The sequence below is a fragment of the Pan troglodytes genome, chromosome 2 (assembly GCF_028858775.2).
Source record: "Pan troglodytes isolate AG18354 chromosome 2, NHGRI_mPanTro3-v2.0_pri, whole genome shotgun sequence".
In the NCBI taxonomy this organism is placed as follows: Eukaryota; Metazoa; Chordata; class Mammalia; order Primates; family Hominidae; genus Pan; species Pan troglodytes.
Genome location: NC_086015.1, coordinates 31,386,369 through 31,405,131, shown reverse-complemented (window position 1 = coordinate 31,405,131; position 18,763 = coordinate 31,386,369). Strand labels below are relative to the sequence as shown.

At 37.2% G+C, this 18,763-nt stretch overlaps 1 protein-coding gene across 21 annotated transcripts in view; it reads left to right on the top strand.

Annotated features, from left to right (window-relative positions):
- SLC4A7 (solute carrier family 4 member 7) overlaps positions 1 to 18,763 on the top strand; it is a 111,592-nt gene that overhangs the window by 50,790 nt on the left and 42,039 nt on the right. For 11 of the 21 annotated variants that reach the window (XM_063806679.1, XM_054680461.2, XM_009445057.5 and 8 more), the window contains 4 exons: positions 9,350 to 9,465; positions 11,721 to 11,878; positions 12,713 to 12,800; positions 14,869 to 15,015. In XM_063806679.1, the coding sequence (XP_063662749.1) occupies positions 9,350 to 9,465; positions 11,721 to 11,878; positions 12,713 to 12,800; positions 14,869 to 15,015 (509 nt within the window). Of the gene's footprint in view, positions 1 to 1,819; positions 2,192 to 9,349; positions 9,466 to 11,720; positions 11,879 to 12,712; positions 12,801 to 14,868; positions 15,016 to 18,763 lie in introns of all 21 variants that reach the window. The other 10 variants (XM_063806674.1, XM_063806673.1, XM_016940617.4 and 7 more) reach the window with 1 other exon arrangement.

The following is an 18,763-nucleotide window of genomic DNA, read 5'->3' as shown; positions in this document are numbered from 1 at the left end:
CTCAGACCCAGGTCTACATATTCCACCTTTCTACTCTCATTCTTAGGTTACAGGCAGGTTGTGTGGCATGTGGGAAGACAGTGTTTTTGCAGTCGTTTACCTCTGTTGGTGTCCTAATGCTGGACACTTGGAGGTTTTGCCTTTCTTTATTCTTCTGTGTAAAGCAGAGGAATGCATCAGTAGGGTTGAGAACTCTGACAGTGAGTCTGGAAAACCGGGGTGCAAAGGATCGGAGTGGCTTATGGAGAGTCACTGTAGCCTCCAGTAGTTGCTGTAAGCTGCTACTATTACCCAAAGCTCGTGAGGATTACAGTGAGGACTAGTGGAGTATGGGGCACAGTGCCTGCTCATCTTTTTTACCCCTGAAATAATAGTATGACTTTTAAGTGTTCTACCAACAAGCAAGCATAGGTGATAGGGTCTAGTTTTTCTAAAGTTGAAAATAATCATCTTTTTTATCTTCCACTTGGCCATGAAAACCCTTTTTAATCCATTTAAAATTATGCCATGTTGTATTTAAGCAATCTTAAGAGTAAAAGAATACCTCTTATGGACCAAAATTCAATGTAAAAACAAGCCAATGTATAGCGCATTTTAACTCTCTTTTTTGTCTTTTATTTGTTGTTTATATTCTCTCCTTTGGTGAAATAAGTTGATTTATCCAGAGGGACCCTATTCAGTCTTTACTCTTCATATGCAGTTGTTCCTCACTATTGTCCAATTGTAATTTGGTCATCAGAAGACATTGACTGTTTTCTTTTAAATGCCATTTTAGCATGTTCTTTTGTTGAAATATAGTTATAATTTGAGTTTTTCCTGCATGTAGCTTTTTGTTTAAATGGTGTTTTCTAATGGATTATAGTTTAACTATTTCTGAAACCTCTTGAGCATGTAACTTTGATTAGGCCATATGGAATTGATTATTGTATTTGCATGTTTTTCATAAAGAATGTTATTCTTTTAAGATACACTTAGTACAAATATGAGGGGTTTAATTAAAAGTATGCATGACCTTTTGAAATATTTTAGACCTACTGCTATATTGCTGTTGTTGGTGAGAAGTACTTTATTCTTAGCTAGTGAAATAAAAAATTATATGTATTTGTTTTAATGTATCTGCTACATATCAGAAGTGAAAAGCATACTTTAGGACATTTATTAATATTTTTAGAGAGCTCAAGAATATGTATCCTTTAAAATTGACATTGTGTTTCTCTTTTTAAAAAATTTCTGTTATTTGTCTTTTTTTAAAACTTGAGAGCAGCACCACCTGTAGATGGTGTCTTACTGACTTAATATTGTAAATATTTAATACCAGTTTTAAGTTAGAAATTATTACTTAATGTTAACATGAACTTTTTCTCTAAGAGATAATTGTCTGTAGCTGTTTGGTAAAATGGAGGAAAAATACGCTAAATATAAGCTATTAGTTTTGGTTATTTTTGGTTTGAGTTATATTAATTTTGTATTACATATTTTCATTTGCTATTTATTGTTTAAGCAGTGACTTTGTATTGATATTGTCCTTTTTAAAAATGCCATGCTATTGGTCATTCTAATTTCTAACAGGATATTGCCCCCACCATCTGTCATTAACAATTTTTTTTTATGTGTTCTGAGAACTAATTACAGTTTTAAGCAACTTTTTAGTGACTTTCTAACATGTAAAAACCCGATTGACATGCTAACCATCACATGACTTTGAAATTTTGGGCCTTTGAAGTATGCAATTTATAGTGTAAATTGATTTTTTAAAAAATGTCTCTATTTGCCTTCTGCAGTGGACTTCATCATTTTTCATTTATTTGTTTTATCTCAGGGGAAGGCCTTTCAGCCTCCCGCCACTCTTTGCGAACAGGTCTGTCTGCCTCAAACCTTTCCTTGAGAGGAGAATCACCTTTATCTCTTCTTCTCGGTCATCTTCTTCCTTCTTCAAGAGCTGGAACCCCTGCAGGCTCAAGGTGTACAACCCCAGTACCCACCCCTCAGAACAGTCCTCCTTCTAGCCCTAGCATCAGCCGCCTGACCTCCAGAAGTTCCCAAGAGAGTCAGCGTCAGGCCCCAGAACTACTGGTTTCACCTGCCAGTGATGATATTCCCACAGTAGTAATTCATCCGCCTGAGGAAGACTTAGAAGCAGCGCTGAAAGGCGAGGAGCAGAAGAATGAGGAAAATGTTGACTTAACTCCAGGCAACTATCCAAAATCCTCCATGTGTGGTGCTTTCTGCCTCTGAGTCACTTGCACTTGGAATGCCTTTTAGCACATAGCTTAAGCAGCATATGTAGATAATGCTTATAATTTATTTTGACTTCTGCATGTTTTTTTTTCTTTATGATATATTGTGTTAGGTTGGTGCAAAAGTAATTGCGGTTTTCGCCATTGAAAGTTTGCTTTACTTTCAATGGCAAAAATTACTTTCAGTGGCAAGAACTCAATTGCTTTTACACCAACCTAATAAAAAAGAGTAAGATTATTAAAAATTTGAGTTACAAAAAGACTACAAAGAAGACTACACATAATTTAAGCCCTTTTAAAAAGTTTCACTTAGATTTAAAGGTCAAGGCATTTGAACACTTGAGTAAAACATAGACATTTTTTATAATGTTTTAATTTGCCATGAACTTATTTTATATTTATTTATGTATTTATTTTTATTAGACCGAGTCTCACTCTGTTGCCCAGGCTGGAGTGCAGTGGTGTGATCTCAGCTCACTGCAACCTCTGCTCCCTGGGTTCAAGTGATTCTCATGCCTCAGCCTCCTGAGTAGCTGGGACTACAGGACTGAGCCACCACGTCTGGCTAATTTTTTGTATTTTTTTGTGGAGACATGTTTTCACCATGCTGGCCAGGCTGGGTGAACTTTTTTTTTTTTTTTTTTGGAGACGGGTTCTTGCTTTGGAGGCTGGCATGATCTCAGCTCACTGCAACCTCCACCTCCTGGACTCAAGCAATCCTCCTGCCTCAGCTTCCCAGTTAACTGGGACTCAGGGGCGTGTCACCATGCCTGGTTAATTTTCGTGTTTTGTAGAGACCAGTTCTCACCATGTTGCCCAGGCTGGTCTTGAACTTCTGGGCTTAAGTGATCCACCCACCTTGGCCTACCAAAGTGCTGAGATTACAGGTGTGGGCCATTGATTGCGTCTTGCCTTGGTAGCTTGGTTTTGTGTGTGTGTGTGTGTGTGTGTGTGTGCATGCAGTTCACTCATAAGGTGAATGAACACATACAAATAAATTATAGTGAAGTGATGTGCCTTAAATAGGGATAGAGTCATACTCTGTCACCCAGGCTGGAGTGCAGTGCCACAATCATAGCTCACTGCAGTGCCACAATCATAGCTCACTGCAGCCTTGAACTCCTGGGATCAAGCAATCCTCCTGACTCAGCATTCTAAGTAGCTGAGACTACAGGCACATGCCACAACATCTGGCTAAGTTTTTTGTAGAGACGGTATCTTGCTGTGTTGCCCAGGCTGGTCTTGAACTCCTGGCCTCAAGCAATCCTCCTGCCGTAGCCTCCCAAAATGCTGGGATTATAGCTGTGAGTCACCAGGCCCAGCCATACCTTTTTTTCTATTTAATGCTTTTCTCCAAAGAATGTAGTACATTTTAGGCTTTTTTTTTTTGCTTGGGCGGGTGGGGTGGAGAGACAGGTTCTTACTCTGTTGCCTAGACTGGAGTGCAGTGGCACCATCTTGGTTCACTGCAGCCTCGCCTCCTGGGTTCAAGTGATTCTCCTGCCTCAGCCTCCTGAGTAGCTGGGATTACGGCGCGTGCCACTACCACCCAGATAATTTTTGTATTTTTAGTAGAGACGGGGTTTCACCATGTTGGCCAGGCTAGTCTTGAACTCTTGACCTCAAATGATCCACCCACCTTGGCCTCCCAAAGTGCTGGGATTACAGGCATGAGCCACCATGCCCAGCCACATTTTAGTCTTTTAAATAAAGATAGGATCAAGTGTTCTTTTTCTCATTTTGCCTTTGAGAAGATTGAAGTTGTCTGATGACTGACTGCCTGGAATCATATACAGACTCGGATTTATGTTTTGGAATAGATTTTAGTTGTCCATTGTTTCATGCTGTTATTTATCTTTAATCCAAATTTACCTTGAAATTTTCAGGACCAGAGTTCCTGTAGTTAGGGAAAAAAAAATTGTATGTGCAAAATTAGCAAAAAATTATTATTTTTTAGTGGAGAAAAGGTTTATAACTCTTTTTTTTTTTTTTTTTTTTTTGTGGAGATGGAGAGTCTCGCTTTGTCGCCAGGCTGGAGTGCAGTGGTGTGATCTCGGCTTACTGCAACCTCCGCCTCCCGGGTTCAAGTGATTCTCCTGCCTCAGCCTGCCAAGTAGCTGGGACTACAGGCATGCACCACCACGCCTGGCTAATTTTTGTATTTTTAGTAGCAACAGGGTTTCACCATGTTGGCCAGGATGGTCTCGATCTCTTGACCTCGTGATCTGCCTGCCTGGGCCTCCCAAAGTGCTGGGATTACAGGTGTGAGCCACCATGCCCAGCCTATAACTCATCTTAAGGGCTATAAAGTATGAAAATTTGGTTTATCCTTATGTTGACTACATGTACATTTGTACATATATCTTTTTGCCTAATTAATGTAAAATAAATATATTTTAGTGACTTTTTTTTTTTTTTTTTTACTATTTCAGCTAAGCCTCAATGTGATGGATACTAATGCTAACCATTGGTTTTAATCACATAAGTATTATCACATTTCTCCAAAATACAACATACAGCACTTCAGTGGGTAGCTTGGTTATTAGCCTATTTAATGTGTATACAAATATGGGTAAGTTAGATGGACACACCCATTTTCAGAAACTTAGAAAAGTTAGTCATCTTCCCCTGCATCATACAATTAGTAACTGATGGCCTAAATCCTCTGACTGGAAATCCTTGTGTTCCTATCATTATGAAGTAAACCTCTCTTTCTATTGGCTTTATGGAAACACACCAGTTACATTTAGCCAAAGCTCATTGTAGTTGCAAAAAAGGATGTACTTTTGGAAGTACAAATAGAAGCTTCATGGCTAAATCATTATGACATTAGTTATAATAGTAGTATGGCTGCCATTGTTTTATAGTTTGTTCCAGAGACAGCGATAAGTGCTTTTCAAATATCATATTTCTAATTCTTGTAACGATTTGATGAGGTTGGTGTTATTCCTGTTTTTCAGTGAAAAAAAACTTGGAGATGTTAAGATCAACCAGAGCAGGGATTTGAACTCAGGTCCACTTACAACAAAATCTATAGTAGAGTATTTCATTGTGAACTTTATCAGTTCGTGAAAAAGATAAAGCTTAATGATGAAGTAACTGAACATAAAAGAGGAAAACAACCCTAAAAATAATTATTCAGAAGTAATCAGCATTCTAATCTTAAGAACTAACAAGATTTACTATTTTTCCTTGAACAAAAGTGATTTTAAAAGCTACTTCCTTCCATTTTTTCCAATATTACATTGATCAGTAACAATGAACATGTCTTGTTTTACCAGCTTCTATGTTATAAATAATTAGGAACTATAAATTTTATATAGGAAAGAAGGGGGAGATGGGTTCACATTGGCTTCTTAGGCCGTGTTAAGGAGATAAATTAACTGAGAATCCAACATACATTTTTTCCCATGAGTTTTTGTGGTGAGATTTATCAGCCTTTTTGAACAGAAGAAATTAGAGTGGAGAGGAGAGAGGGAATTTCTAAAGTCAAGAATTACAGTTAAAAAGACGACTGTAGATAGTATGTAACTGCTGAGGAAAAATAGGGACAGCTATACATGATTCTCTGTTCAATTACTTTCGGTGCTTAAAGCATCTAGAAACTCTAATGGAGTTTCCTTGATGTCTGGTACTGTCTTAGTGGAAGAAAGTGGCCTCAGCATCATTATGTCTCAAGCGACTAACACCATGGATTTTTGTGTCATAGAGTCATAATTTGTGCATACCTATAATAAAAAAGTGGTATTTCCCATTAGTTACTTTTTAGAAGATAATTGTATGTATAAAAGTTATATGTATAAAATTATAAATTGTATAAATTAATATGTATAAAACTTGTGGCTGGGCATGGTAGCTCATGCCTGTAATCTCAGCACTTTAGAAGGTCAAGAGGGGAGGATCACTTGAGGCCAGGAGTTCATAGTGAGACCCTCATCTCTAGGGAAAGTAAAAAAAAAAAAAAAAAGAAGTGAATTTATTTTTAGTACTTGTAAATACCTTTTTCTAACTCAGTGGTTCTCAATCTTGGCACTATTGACATTTTAGGCTGGATGATTCTTGGCTGGGTGATTGGGTGGCAGGGGAGTAGTCCTGTGCTTTATAGGATGTTTAGCAATATCCTTGGCTAGCTGCCTGCAGCACCCCCGAGTTGTGACAACCAAATATGTCTCCAGACATTGTCACAAGTCCCTTGGGGGTCATAATCTTTCCTAGTTGGGCACCATTGCTGTAACTACCTCACTTTCAAATTTTTAATGAAAAGTTTAAAATTTGAAATTTAAAGAAAAATTTAAAGAAAATGCTGATATCTTTGATTTCCTTATACATATTTTTTTTCCTTAAAGCAAAGTAATGTAGTCCTTCTGTGTTTGTGCTAATGATAGCTTTATTTTGTTGTAATTTGCTCATTGTGAATGCTAGGAATTTATTATAGGAGCAGGGAGACTTTACTGATTGAGAAAACAGTTTTAGTTTAGCTGAGGTTGGGAAAGACTACACAAATCATAATGATGAAGAACTGTAGCATGCATCCAGTGTGCCAGTTTTGAAAAAGGGACAGGTTTTCAAGATGACCAGGTTAGCCATGTGACTTCAGGTTATACCTGCTAACTTTGTCAATGTTGAGTTCTTCATTATTTCTTCTTCTCATTGCTGGCATATCCTTACTTTTCCTTAGAGTCTTCTCATCATTCCACTTTTTTCCCTCAAATCTGGCAGCTAGGACTATTCTGGAAAACTGTGCGTTATGTATGCTTTTGATGATATATATACACAGGTGGAATACATTTAGCCTTTGGAAGTATGTAATGCTCAGCTGCGTTTGCCACCAGGGCCAAATGGTACTCTCAGTTTTCTTGTGTGGAAGTAGTTGGAAGTCACTGAAAAACACTGGTTAACTTTTTATCTCTTGAGCAAGGAAGGGACTCTTCTGGAAGTTTGGGGACAAAGGTCAAAGAAGAGGAATCTTCTTGGTGTGCCAAGCTAAGATTGTAAGAAATGAGTTGAGGCTTGGGAAATCGTTTTTATTTCGGAATTGTTTAACTTTTCCAGAAAGTGAGCACATGGCTAAATAGATTGCAAATTAAGATTTTTCGTCACATCAACATTGTAGTTTAGGTATTTACAGAGAAGTGACGATGACAGCAGTCTCTGTCATAAAGCGTAAGCCGTAAACCCAGATGACTTAGTTTCAGTATTCATTGGTTATAGTATATTCTGTTTTACAAAAGTGAAAACTCCTTTAGATGTGTCAGGTATATCTGATGTACTTTAAATTCTGAAACTTGATTACCAGTACATCTTCAGACCTTATAGAATCTAACCACAAAACAGATTTTAACTGAACTTCCATGTGTTGCTGTGCATGGGACAGTTAAAACAAAAAGTAAAGTCTGTTGTATTTCAGTACCTTTTCCTCCTATAATGTTCAGTGTTTTAGGAATTATTAGTCTATATTCTTGCACTAGAAAACCTTGGATGTTTTGAAAAAAATGAGATGCATTTAATATCAGGTTGGAGCAAAGGAAATTGCACCAACCTAATAGTAGAAATCTGTGTAGTGTACTTGAATTTAAATTTTTTTTTTTTTTTTTGAGACAGAGTTTTGCTCTTGTTGCCCAGGCTGGAGTGCAATGGTGCAATCTTGGCTCACTGCAACCTCTGCCTCCTGGGTTCAAGCAATTCTCCTGCCTCAGCCTCCCGAGTAGCTGGGATTACAGGCATGCTCCACCACGCCGGGCTAATTTTGTAGTTTTAGTAGAGAGGGTGTTTCTCCATGTTGGTCAGGCTGGTCTCGAACTCCCAGCCTCAGGTGATCCGTCCGCCTTGACCTCCCAAAGTGCTGGGATTACAGGGGTGAGCCACAGCGCCTGGCCCTTTTTTTTTTTTTTTTTAGGACGGAGTTTCTCTCTCGTTGCCCAGGCTGGAGTGCAATGGTGCAATCTTGGCTCACTGCAACCTCCGCCTCCTGGGTTCAATCGATTCTCCTGCCTCAACCTCCCAAATAGCTGGGACTACAGGCACACGCCATCACGCCCGGCTAATTTTGTATTTTTAGTAGAGATGGGGTTTCACCATGTTAGCCAGACTGGTCTTGAACTCCTGACCTCAGGTGATCCACCCACCTCGGCCTCCCAGAGTGCTGGGATTAGAGGCATGAGCCACCGCGCCCGGCTGAATTTGAAATTTTTTAAATTTTAACTTTTTTGCAGAATTAGAATTCATAGTGTTAATGATTAGTCTCATATTAAGCTGTGTTTTTATTATTGTGAAATGTTGGTGTTGAATGTCACTTTTGAAATGAATATACTAATGCTTCAATATGTGTCTGTCCTTTGAAATCCAAACAAGTATCATTTCTAATCCAAATAAGCTATTTTTATGAGTTTGTCTGACTCTTAGAGATGGAGTGAGTTTCTTACAGTCACATAGATACAAAGTGGCAGAGAGTGCATAATTTAAACACAGATCCCTTTGGTTATAAAACTCTTACTCTGCCAATTTCATTGCAAAAAACTTGCTTGTTATATTTTAAAGTTGGATTTCTTAGGAGTAATGACAATAGGTATTATAGACATAAATGTTAACAAAGAAAAATGAAAAGTCTTTAGGAAACTTCTGATTATGGGAGATTATGTTAATTCAACCTGCATTTAGTTAGTGTAGCTTTTTTCTGAGTTACACTTAGGGTTTGTCAGAGAATTTATTGTTGAAAGCATGCTAAGTACAGCTAGGCTTCATTAAGTTCCATGCATTTCACATGTTTATGATAATTAAAAGTATATTCCCTAAGTATTTTTAATGGTAATCAGACTCAGGTCTTCCATCTTTTGTGGTTCACAGCAACTCACGTTTTATTTCTTTTTGCAAAAGGCCACAATTTTTGTAAATTCTAATTGTATTATTTTAAATATTAAAATGTATAGCTTTATTATTGCTTAAAATGTTGTTCTAGTTTTGCTGGTATGTTACTAACACCGGGCACTTATTTTTTTTAACCTTGCACATTTGCTTTTATAATATTCATAAATCATCACTTTCAGAATGTGAGCAGAATCAGGTTGCAAAGTGAATTTTCTCCTTACTAATTTGGAATTTGTCTTTAAACATAGGTATTTTGGCCTCTCCCCAGTCTGCTCCTGGAAACTTGGACAATAGTAAAAGTGGAGAAATTAAAGGTAATGGAAGTGGTGGAAGCAGAGAAAATAGTACTGTTGACTTCAGCAAGGTAATTCTATCATTAACTGAAAATTCTCATAATTATTCTTACTGAGGAAATAAGTAGTAATTTGTGGCTAATGTTATTAACATTGATGATAGTAATTTTTTAGTAGACTGGTGCTTACAAACCTGCATGTGATGTCTGTGATGTTAATTTAAGGTAAAAACTGTGAGAAGGGTTACAGTTAACCTGTGAGTACTTGAATAACTTTACACCATTACTAGTGTTAGAAATTCTGAAAAAGAATATGTGAATAATACGATATTTCCATCCATACCTACCCATAGATACTGTGAAACGTCAGTACTTTTTGAACTACAGTCATTTGTTCTGGAGCTACCACCACTAGAACGTTAATTCTGGGAGTGATGTTACAGCACTAATGATTCAGTCTTTCCTGGGCTGTAATGCGATCCCAGAATTACTGTCTTATGGTGTCAGTACTTTTGGAATGTCACTGAGAAATATATTGGTGCTTCCCCATGGGTAGGTAAAGGCATGGATTACAAAAAAATACCTATGTGAAGTATGATTTTTTTATTTTGGTAAATGAGTATTTTGTTGAAATAGATAAACCTTAATTTAAAAGAACAGGGCAAAAGACTACTAAGTTCAAATTGTAACTGAATGTAAAATGTACTTTATGAGTATTTCTTATGAACAATTGATTCTATCTAGCCACTAATTTTTTAGTAGTATTAATTTGCTATAGTAAAATACCAGATGCTCATGGTATTTTAATATTTTTGTATCCAGTATAAGACTTTTTAATAAATGTAATTATGTCAAGCTGATTTCATTTCTTAAGCCTTTTATTCTTTGATGAAAAGTCTACAAGATATATTTTATAGAAAAGGAGTTTAAATGGTTTGCATTATAGCTTTGTTGAGTGTTATAGTCTAAAACTATAGGAAGCCTAGCATTACGGACATTGGCTGTGCAGAAAGGCTGTTGTATTTTAAGTTTTTCTGATCTATCCTGATCACATTTTACTGGTGCTCATGTTATTTCAGATAGTGCAAAGTACTTAGTAACAAAATTGCAATTTATTTCTTGTTAAATGAATAAATTAATATAATTTACATTATAGAGTTCCTCTAGGCATGGCAGTTGCCGTTTATTTTTGTTCCTCTGTCACAGTCTTACTTTTTTTTACTTGGCCTATCTTTGTGTATACTTCCTTGTCTCCTGTTGGGCAGGAGTCTGCCTCCTGGCACTGTAGTTGTGGCACACTGGGTGTGGGACTCAAGAGGCCCGCTGTAAGTGCTGGTTTTACTTTTCATAGATAGCCCTGTAAGTGGTTGTTTAGTGACTTGTGTGAAACTGCATATAAATGAAGTTCACATAATTTGATATCATGTGTAACCTTTTCCTTGTAATTATACACAGAAAGCTAAATTTTACTATTATAGCATTATCATATATCTGTGCCAATAAGGGCTATAGATTTTTGTTTTAAATAGAAACAAGGGGCCAGGCATAGTAATTCATGCCTGTAATCCCTGTGTTTTGGGAGGCTGAGGCAAGAGAATCACTTGGCCAGGAGTTCAAGACCAGCCTGGGCAATATAGCAAGCCCCCAACCTCTACAAAAAAACAACAAAAATTAGCCGGGCGTGGTAGCGCATGCCTGTAGTCTCAGCTACTCGGGAGGCCAAGGTGCGAGGATTGCTTAAGTCCAGGATTTTGAGGTTTACAGTGAGCTATGTTCCTGCCACTGCACTCCAGCCTGGGCAATAGAGTAAGACCTTGTCTCAAAAATACTACTAATGAAATAAAAGTAATGGTTTTTTTTTCCAGTTAATGAAAAGACTGGGAAATGCCCAGAGTAATTTTTTGGTTTGTTTTTAGGGGGACTTTACATACAATGTAAAGGTTTTCTAAGGTTAAGTAATATAAAACCATGAATATTTTTTAGCACTGTGTATAATTTCATGAACCATTGTTAGTTTGTGAACTACATATTTGTCCTTAATAGTTTTTAATGAATAGTGCAGTATTCATTGAAAAATTTCTCAAGTTCATGTTTGATAAAGATTGTGACAGTTAAAACAGTAGCATTGATTCAAATATGTTTGCTTGCTTTTTTGTATGTCTACTCCATTCTTTATAGTTGTGAAAATTTTGACATTTTAAACATTCATTAGATCACAAGTTTTGATTAGCAAATAGTAGTCTTATAAAGCAGTTTTTCTTTCCTGTTTCTCTCTAGTCTTACAAATACCATGGAAACTTTATTTTTAATTATTTATTTGTCAATAGGTTGATATGAATTTCATGAGAAAAATTCCTACGGGTGCTGAGGCATCCAACGTCCTGGTGGGCGAAGTAGACTTTTTGGAAAGGCCAATAATTGCATTTGTGAGACTGGCTCCTGCTGTCCTCCTTACAGGGTTGACTGAGGTCCCTGTTCCAACCAGGTAAAGAGTTAGTTCCAAGTAACATTCTCTAAGCATTTTCAAAATCTACAAGTTTTTAATCCAGCGAATGAACAAGCATGTTGATTTATGTAATAAAAGCTTATTTTATTTAATTTTATCTTATTTTTGAGACAATCTCACTTTGTCATCCAGGCTGGAGTGCAGTGGCACAATTTCAGCTCACTGCAACCTCCACCTCCCAGGTTCATGCGATTTTCCTGCCTTAGCCTCCCTAGTAGTCTGGATCACAGGTGTGCAGCACCATGCCTAGCTAAGTTTTGTATTTGTAGTAGATATGGTGTTTTGCCATTGTCCCATCTGGTCTCGAACTCCTACTTAAGTGATCTGCCTGTCTTGGCCTCCCAAAGTATTGGGATTACAGACATGAGCCACTGTGCCCAGCCAAAATCTCATTTTAATAGTTAATATTCAGCCACTGTACCAAATACTTTGAATATAAGACTCCTGTGAATAGGGCATAAAATCATTTTCTTCCTGGAACTAAAAAGTACAATAAAATAAATATCGGCTGGGCATAGTGGCTCACTGCTGTAATTCCAGCACTTTGGGAGGCCGAGGTGGGTGGATCACCTGAGGTCAGGAGTTTGGTAGAAGGTCGATTTGGTAGTTAATTATGGTTGCTTTTCCTAGTTTTCTGATTTCCTTTAGTCCAGGTGGAGTTGCCATCTTTTTTCAGTGATTGGTGTGGGGGAGTAGAAAAGATGTCTGAGTGTTGTTTCTTTGTTTATATTTGAATGGTTTCTTTTTTATGATTGCCTAGCTTTGTGGGTGTATGATGTTTATTTTAAAATCTGTATTTTCATATTTCCTTAGGTTTTTGTTTTTGTTATTGGGTCCAGCAGGCAAGGCACCACAGTACCATGAAATTGGAAGATCAATAGCCACTCTCATGACAGATGAGGTAATCAGAATACTCCAAGTCTCTTTGAAGTAGACACTAATTATGCAGCTTATAGTATATATTAGATTACAGTTCTCTTTTCTTTCATAGTGAAGCTCTAAAACTTTTCCTTGCCGTGTATACTGTTTTATCTCATATTTGCTTCTCCTATTTGCCTTCGGTTAGGTTTTTAAGACCTTTATATCAAGATCAGTGGGTATTAAAAATTTTTTTTTTGTTTTAAACATTTGTAATTATTGACTACCTTCTTGAACTTTTGAAATTTTGGGATTTTTTTAATCCTAGATTTCAGCATATCATTTCTCTAGGTTTTCCTCACAACATTTTTTTTCCTGTAAATTTCTCTGATATGGGGTCCCGATCTTTGATGATAACCTGCATACTAATCAGGACCTTGTCTTTCTTTTGAAGAGAGATTTGTAATCAGATTCTTGCCAAACATCAGTGCTGTGTGTCCCAAGGGTATTTGAAATGCCCCATATCTGAACCTGACCTAATTTTTCTTTTTCTTTTTCTTTTCTTTTCTTTTTTTTTTGAGACAGAGTCTCACTCTGTTGCCAGGCTGGAGCGCAGTGGTGCAATCTCGGCTCACTGCAATTCTCCTGCCTCAGCCTCCCGAGTAGCTGGGACTACAGGTGCACCCCACCATGCCCAGCTAATTTTTCTGTATTTTTAGTAGAGACGGGGTTTCACCGTGTTGGCCAGGATGGTCTCAATCTCCTGACCTTGTGATCTGCCCAACTCGGCCTCCCAAAGTGCTGGGATTACAGGCGTGAGCCACCGTGCCTGTCACATTTTTCTGTCCTCTTTCAACCAGCCAGTCACCAGTTTCTTTTTACCTCTTCAATGTGTTTTGCATTTAATCTGTCATATTCTTTCCATCTCTACTGCCATTTCTCTGGCTTAGCCTTTTATTTGTTGATTCAAGTAGCCTTTATGAGTATTTATTGTATAGTATTTTTCTCTACACTCTCAGTAACATGCAAATTTGAATGTATCATTTCCTTAGTCCAAAGGTATTAATGACTTCCTATCATATAGTGAAATTTAAATTTAAACTTTTGGCCGGGCGCAGTGGCTCACTCCTGTAATCCCAGCACTTTGGGAGGCCGAGGTGGGTGGATCACTTGAGGTCGGGAGTTTGAGACCAGCCTGGCCTACGTGGTGAAACCCCATCTCTACTAAAAATACAAAAATTAGCTGGGTGTGGTGGCACAGTTCTCCTGCCTCAGCCTCTTGAGTAGCTGGGATTACAGGCGTACGCCACCACGCCTGGCTAATTTTGTAGTTTTAGTAGAGATGGGGTGTCACCATGTTGGCGCAAGGCTGGTCTCAAACTCCTGACATCAGGCGATCTGCCTGCCTCGGCCTCCCAAAGTGCGGGAATTACAGGCATGAGCCACCGTGCCTGGTCAGTTACCTCCTTTAAGAGAATTTTCCTGGCTCCTTTGTTCTTTCCCATCAGTTTCCCTTTCTGTACCCTACTTTCTTTTTATCAGAGCGTCTATCAATACCTATAATTATTTATTTATTTAATAACGCGTTTCACTGTTTTTCCTCCTAGAAAAAAAGGTTCTTGAGTATAGGGACCTTGCCTTACCTGTCACCATTGCATTATCCACAATGCTTAGAATTGTATTTTAGCAGTTAGTAGGTAGCCAGTAAATATTGGTCATTAAACAAATTATTTAAGTAAAGTTGTTTGCATATCCATGACTATTTTCTTAGGATAAATGACATTTAAATGTCATAGAAGTAGAATGACATGCTACAGTGTTTTATTTTCTAATCAATTACTATTTCCCAGGCAAAATTTTATTTTTAAAAAATTGTTCTGTCTTAACATGTAACTGTTCTCTTTCATTGTTTGTTATTGTTAATTCATCTGATAATACTGAGTGGATTACCTTTTATAGTTGTTACCCAGGCTGGGCTGAATACCTGCCTGAGATAAGAGTTTAGGGGTTGTCTTTATTGTGAAGCTATTTATGATATCCAGAGTGGATTTACTATGTGTAGAAATTTTTTTCAACTTTAAAATCTTTTACTCAATATTTTTTTCACTTAGATTTTCCATGATGTAGCTTATAAAGCAAAAGACAGAAATGACCTCTTATCTGGAATTGATGAATTTTTAGATCAAGTAACTGTCCTACCTCCAGGAGAGTGGGATCCTTCGATACGCATAGAACCACCAAAAAGTGTCCCTTCTCAGGTAAGAATCCAGAGCTATTCTTCTGTGACTTACTTTATTTTAATAAAATTTGTTTTGATTAGGTGTGATTCAAAAACCAAAACAGAGAAGTTTTATCCCCACCTCGTCCTGTTTACCTTCTTACCCCCATACTTACCTCCTGTGGGTGGACCATTTTTTACTAGTTTTTTGTTTATCCTTTTCATTTTTCATTCAGTACTTGAAACTATGAACATGTAGTCTTGTTTCTGTCACCAAAAGTTAGTGTACTGCATATACCGTTCTGTACCTTGCTTTTTTCATATAAAAGTTGTATCTAGGAGATCTGACATAAGAAATCATGAAAATATTCCTTATTCTCTTTTTCACAGCTTTGTTGTATTCTATGCATGGATGTACCATAATTTATTCTATTCCTGGGTTCTGATGTTACCAGTCTTTTGCTATTTCAAACCACGCATGACAATATCACATGTCATTTTAGTCTTTTGCAGATATATCTGTAGAATAGATCCCCAGTAATAGGATTGCTGGGTCAAAGGGGAATTTATTTATAATTTTAGTAGATATTACCAGAATTCCCTCCATCAGCTGGAGTGTTTTGGACTCCTGCAGTGATGTATGAAAGGGCCTATTTCCCTGCATCCTCACTGACACTGTGTGTTGCCAGACTTTTGGATATTTGTCAATCTAATAGGTATCTTTATCTTCCTATTTTAAGTATTTTAATGAGGTTTTTAATTGAGTTTTTATGAGACAGGGTCTTGCTCTGTCACCCAGGCTGGAGGGCAATGTCATGAACATGGCTTACTGCAGCCTCGGTTTCCTGGGCTCAAGCAAACTTCCTGCCTTAGCCTTCTATGTAGCCTGGACCACAGGTGTGCACTACCAGCCCCAGCTAATTTTTTGATACTTTGTAGATATGCTGTCTCACTTTGTTGTGCAGGCTGGTCTCAAACTCCTGGACTCTAGTGATCCTCTTGCTTCAGCCTCCCAAAGTTCTAGGATTATAGGCGTGAGCCACTGCTTCCGGCCTTTTAATGAGGTTTTAATTTGCATTTGTATAATTAGTGAGGTTGAATATTCCTGATTATCTTTTGTTCATTGCCCCACCACCGTCTTTTTTTTTTTTTTTTTTTTTTTTTTAACATTTAAATTGTTCATTGATCCTTTGGAGGTTATGATAGCGTATTTTATGTGAGTATGGACCCAGCTTCATCTTTTTTCTAAGTTCCTGCTTGGTTCTCCCTGTTCATTAAGAGCTAAACATTGCTCCCCTTGGTTGGCGATGCTGCCTTTATTAGCTAAAATTCCATTTGTATTCAGGCCTGTTTTGGACTTTGTTTTGTTGTCCATTGGTCTGTCTATACATGGACCAATTCCACACTCCAGTTTTTGAGGCTTTTTGGTATATTTTAATGTCTGGTAGGTCTAGACTTGTTCTTGCTCTCTCTCTTACTCTTGTTTTTCTGAAGTTTCTTGGCTATCTTGCATATTTATCCTTCTGTGTAGGCTTTAAAATCAACTTTCTATATTCAGAAATATGCATAATGGTTTTTAAAAAGTTGTGATGACAAATTTCTCATTCAACTGAGGGAGAACTGACGTCTTCATGAGTTTGAGTCTTTCTATTCAAAAACATGGAGTGTCTCTCACCAGTTGATTTTCTGTTTCAAGCAAGTTTTTGTATTCTTAAAGAATGTTGTCAAGTTTTCCTTATAATTTACATGTTTCTTGGTGAGTATATTCATGAGTATTGTATCTTTGTTGCTTTTATATGAAATGAAGGCTATTTGTTATTTTTTATGTGCATATATACATACACAGTTGACCCTTGAACAATATGAGTTTGAACTGTGCAGTTCTAATTATGTGGAGTTTTTCAATAAACATTGGAAAGTTTTTTGATAATTTGAAAAAATTTGCATGCAAACTTCATAGCCTAGAAATATCAAAAAATTAAGATTAATTAGGTATTCCTGAATGCATAAAATATATGTACGTACTAGTCTTCTTTAATAATAATTTATTACCATAAGATATATACAAATCTATTCTAAAAAGCTAAAATTTATCAAAAACTTATACACACTAAGAGTGTACATGGCACCATTCTCAGTGGAGAGAAATGTAAATAAAAGTAAAGATGCAGTATTAAATCCTAACTGCATAAAATTAACTATAGTAAATACCATACCACTGTCATTGTAATTTCATAGTTACTACCTGTTGCTATTGCAGTGAGCTCAAGTGTTGCAAGTTAACATGCGTAAAATGCTGTGTGTTGCTCATCGTCTCCACATCAGCAGTTTGTCTCTCCAGTAAATTGTGTTTACCCTAAAAAGTGATCATGAGGTTCTCATATATTTTTCATCATGTTTACTGCAATACTGTAAACTTTCGAATAACAACATGGGACTCATAGGAAGTCCTGTTGGTGATACTAGTAAGTGTTCCTAAGAAACAGAGAAAAGTCATACAAATGTAAGATGAAGTTGAATCTCTTGGTATGTACCATAGAATGAAGTCTGCCATTGCCTGTCATTTCAAGATGAATGAATCCAGCGTAAGGATCATTGTAAAAAGAAAAGGAAACGTAAAGTCATCACTGTAGCTATGCCAGCAGGCATGAACACTTTTGCTTTTTTGCAAAATGCCTTTTTATCTCATATTGAAAATGCAGCTTTTATGTGGGTGCAGATTACTATAAGAAAGACATACCTATAGATTCTGATATGACCAAGAAAAAGCAGTCATTTTACGACAACATAAAGCAAAAGAAAAGCGAAGGATCGGATAATTTAGTGCCAGCAAAGATTGTTTGGTAATTTTAGAAAGAAGTTTGGCTTAAAAAATGTCAAAATAACTGGAGAAGCAGCTTCTGCCATCCAGGAGGCAGCAGATGAGTTCCCAGATCAGATCCTGTTAAGAAAATCCCCTGAACGGGTTTTTAATGCAGATGAAAGTACTCTGTTCTGGAAATAATGCTACAGAAGACATTTATTAGTAAGGAAGATTAGTGAGCACCAGGATTTAATGCAGGAAGGGTTAGCTAACTGTTTTGTGCAAATGCAGTCCAATTTATGGTCTTGACTACCCTTCTCTATAAAGCTGCTAATGCTGAGCTTTGAAGGGAAAAGATAAATGCCAGCTTCCAGTCTTTTTGTTATATGAGAAGGCCTGGATGAGAGCCCTTTTTCTGGATTGGTCCCATCAGTGCATTGTTCCTGAAGTCAGGAAGTACCTTGCCAGTAAGGGACTGCCTTTTAAAATCTTTTTGATATTAGACAATGCATCTGGCCACCCAAAACCTGTGAGTTCAGCACCAAAGGTGTCGAAGTGGTCTACTTGCACCTAAGCACAATGTCTCTAATTCAGTCTCTAGATTAGGGGGCTGAGGACCTTTAAGTCTTGTTACATTAGATGCTATGTAGAAAAGATTATTAATGCTGTGGAAGAGAACCTTGGAAAGCAAGGACATCATGAAAGTCTGCAAGGATTACACCATTGAAGGCACCATCATTACTATAGAAAAAGCCAGGAACGTTATCGAGCCTGAAACAATAAATTCCTTCTTGGAGAAAACTGTCCAGATGTTGTGCATGACTTAACAGGTTTTACAGCAGAGCCACTCAAGGAAATTGTGTATATGGCAAAAAAGGTGGAGGTTGAAGGGTTTCAAGATGTGGATCTTGGAGAAGCTCAAAAACTAGTAAACACCACACCAGAGGAGTTAACAGAACACAACTTGATGGAGATGAGTGCTTAA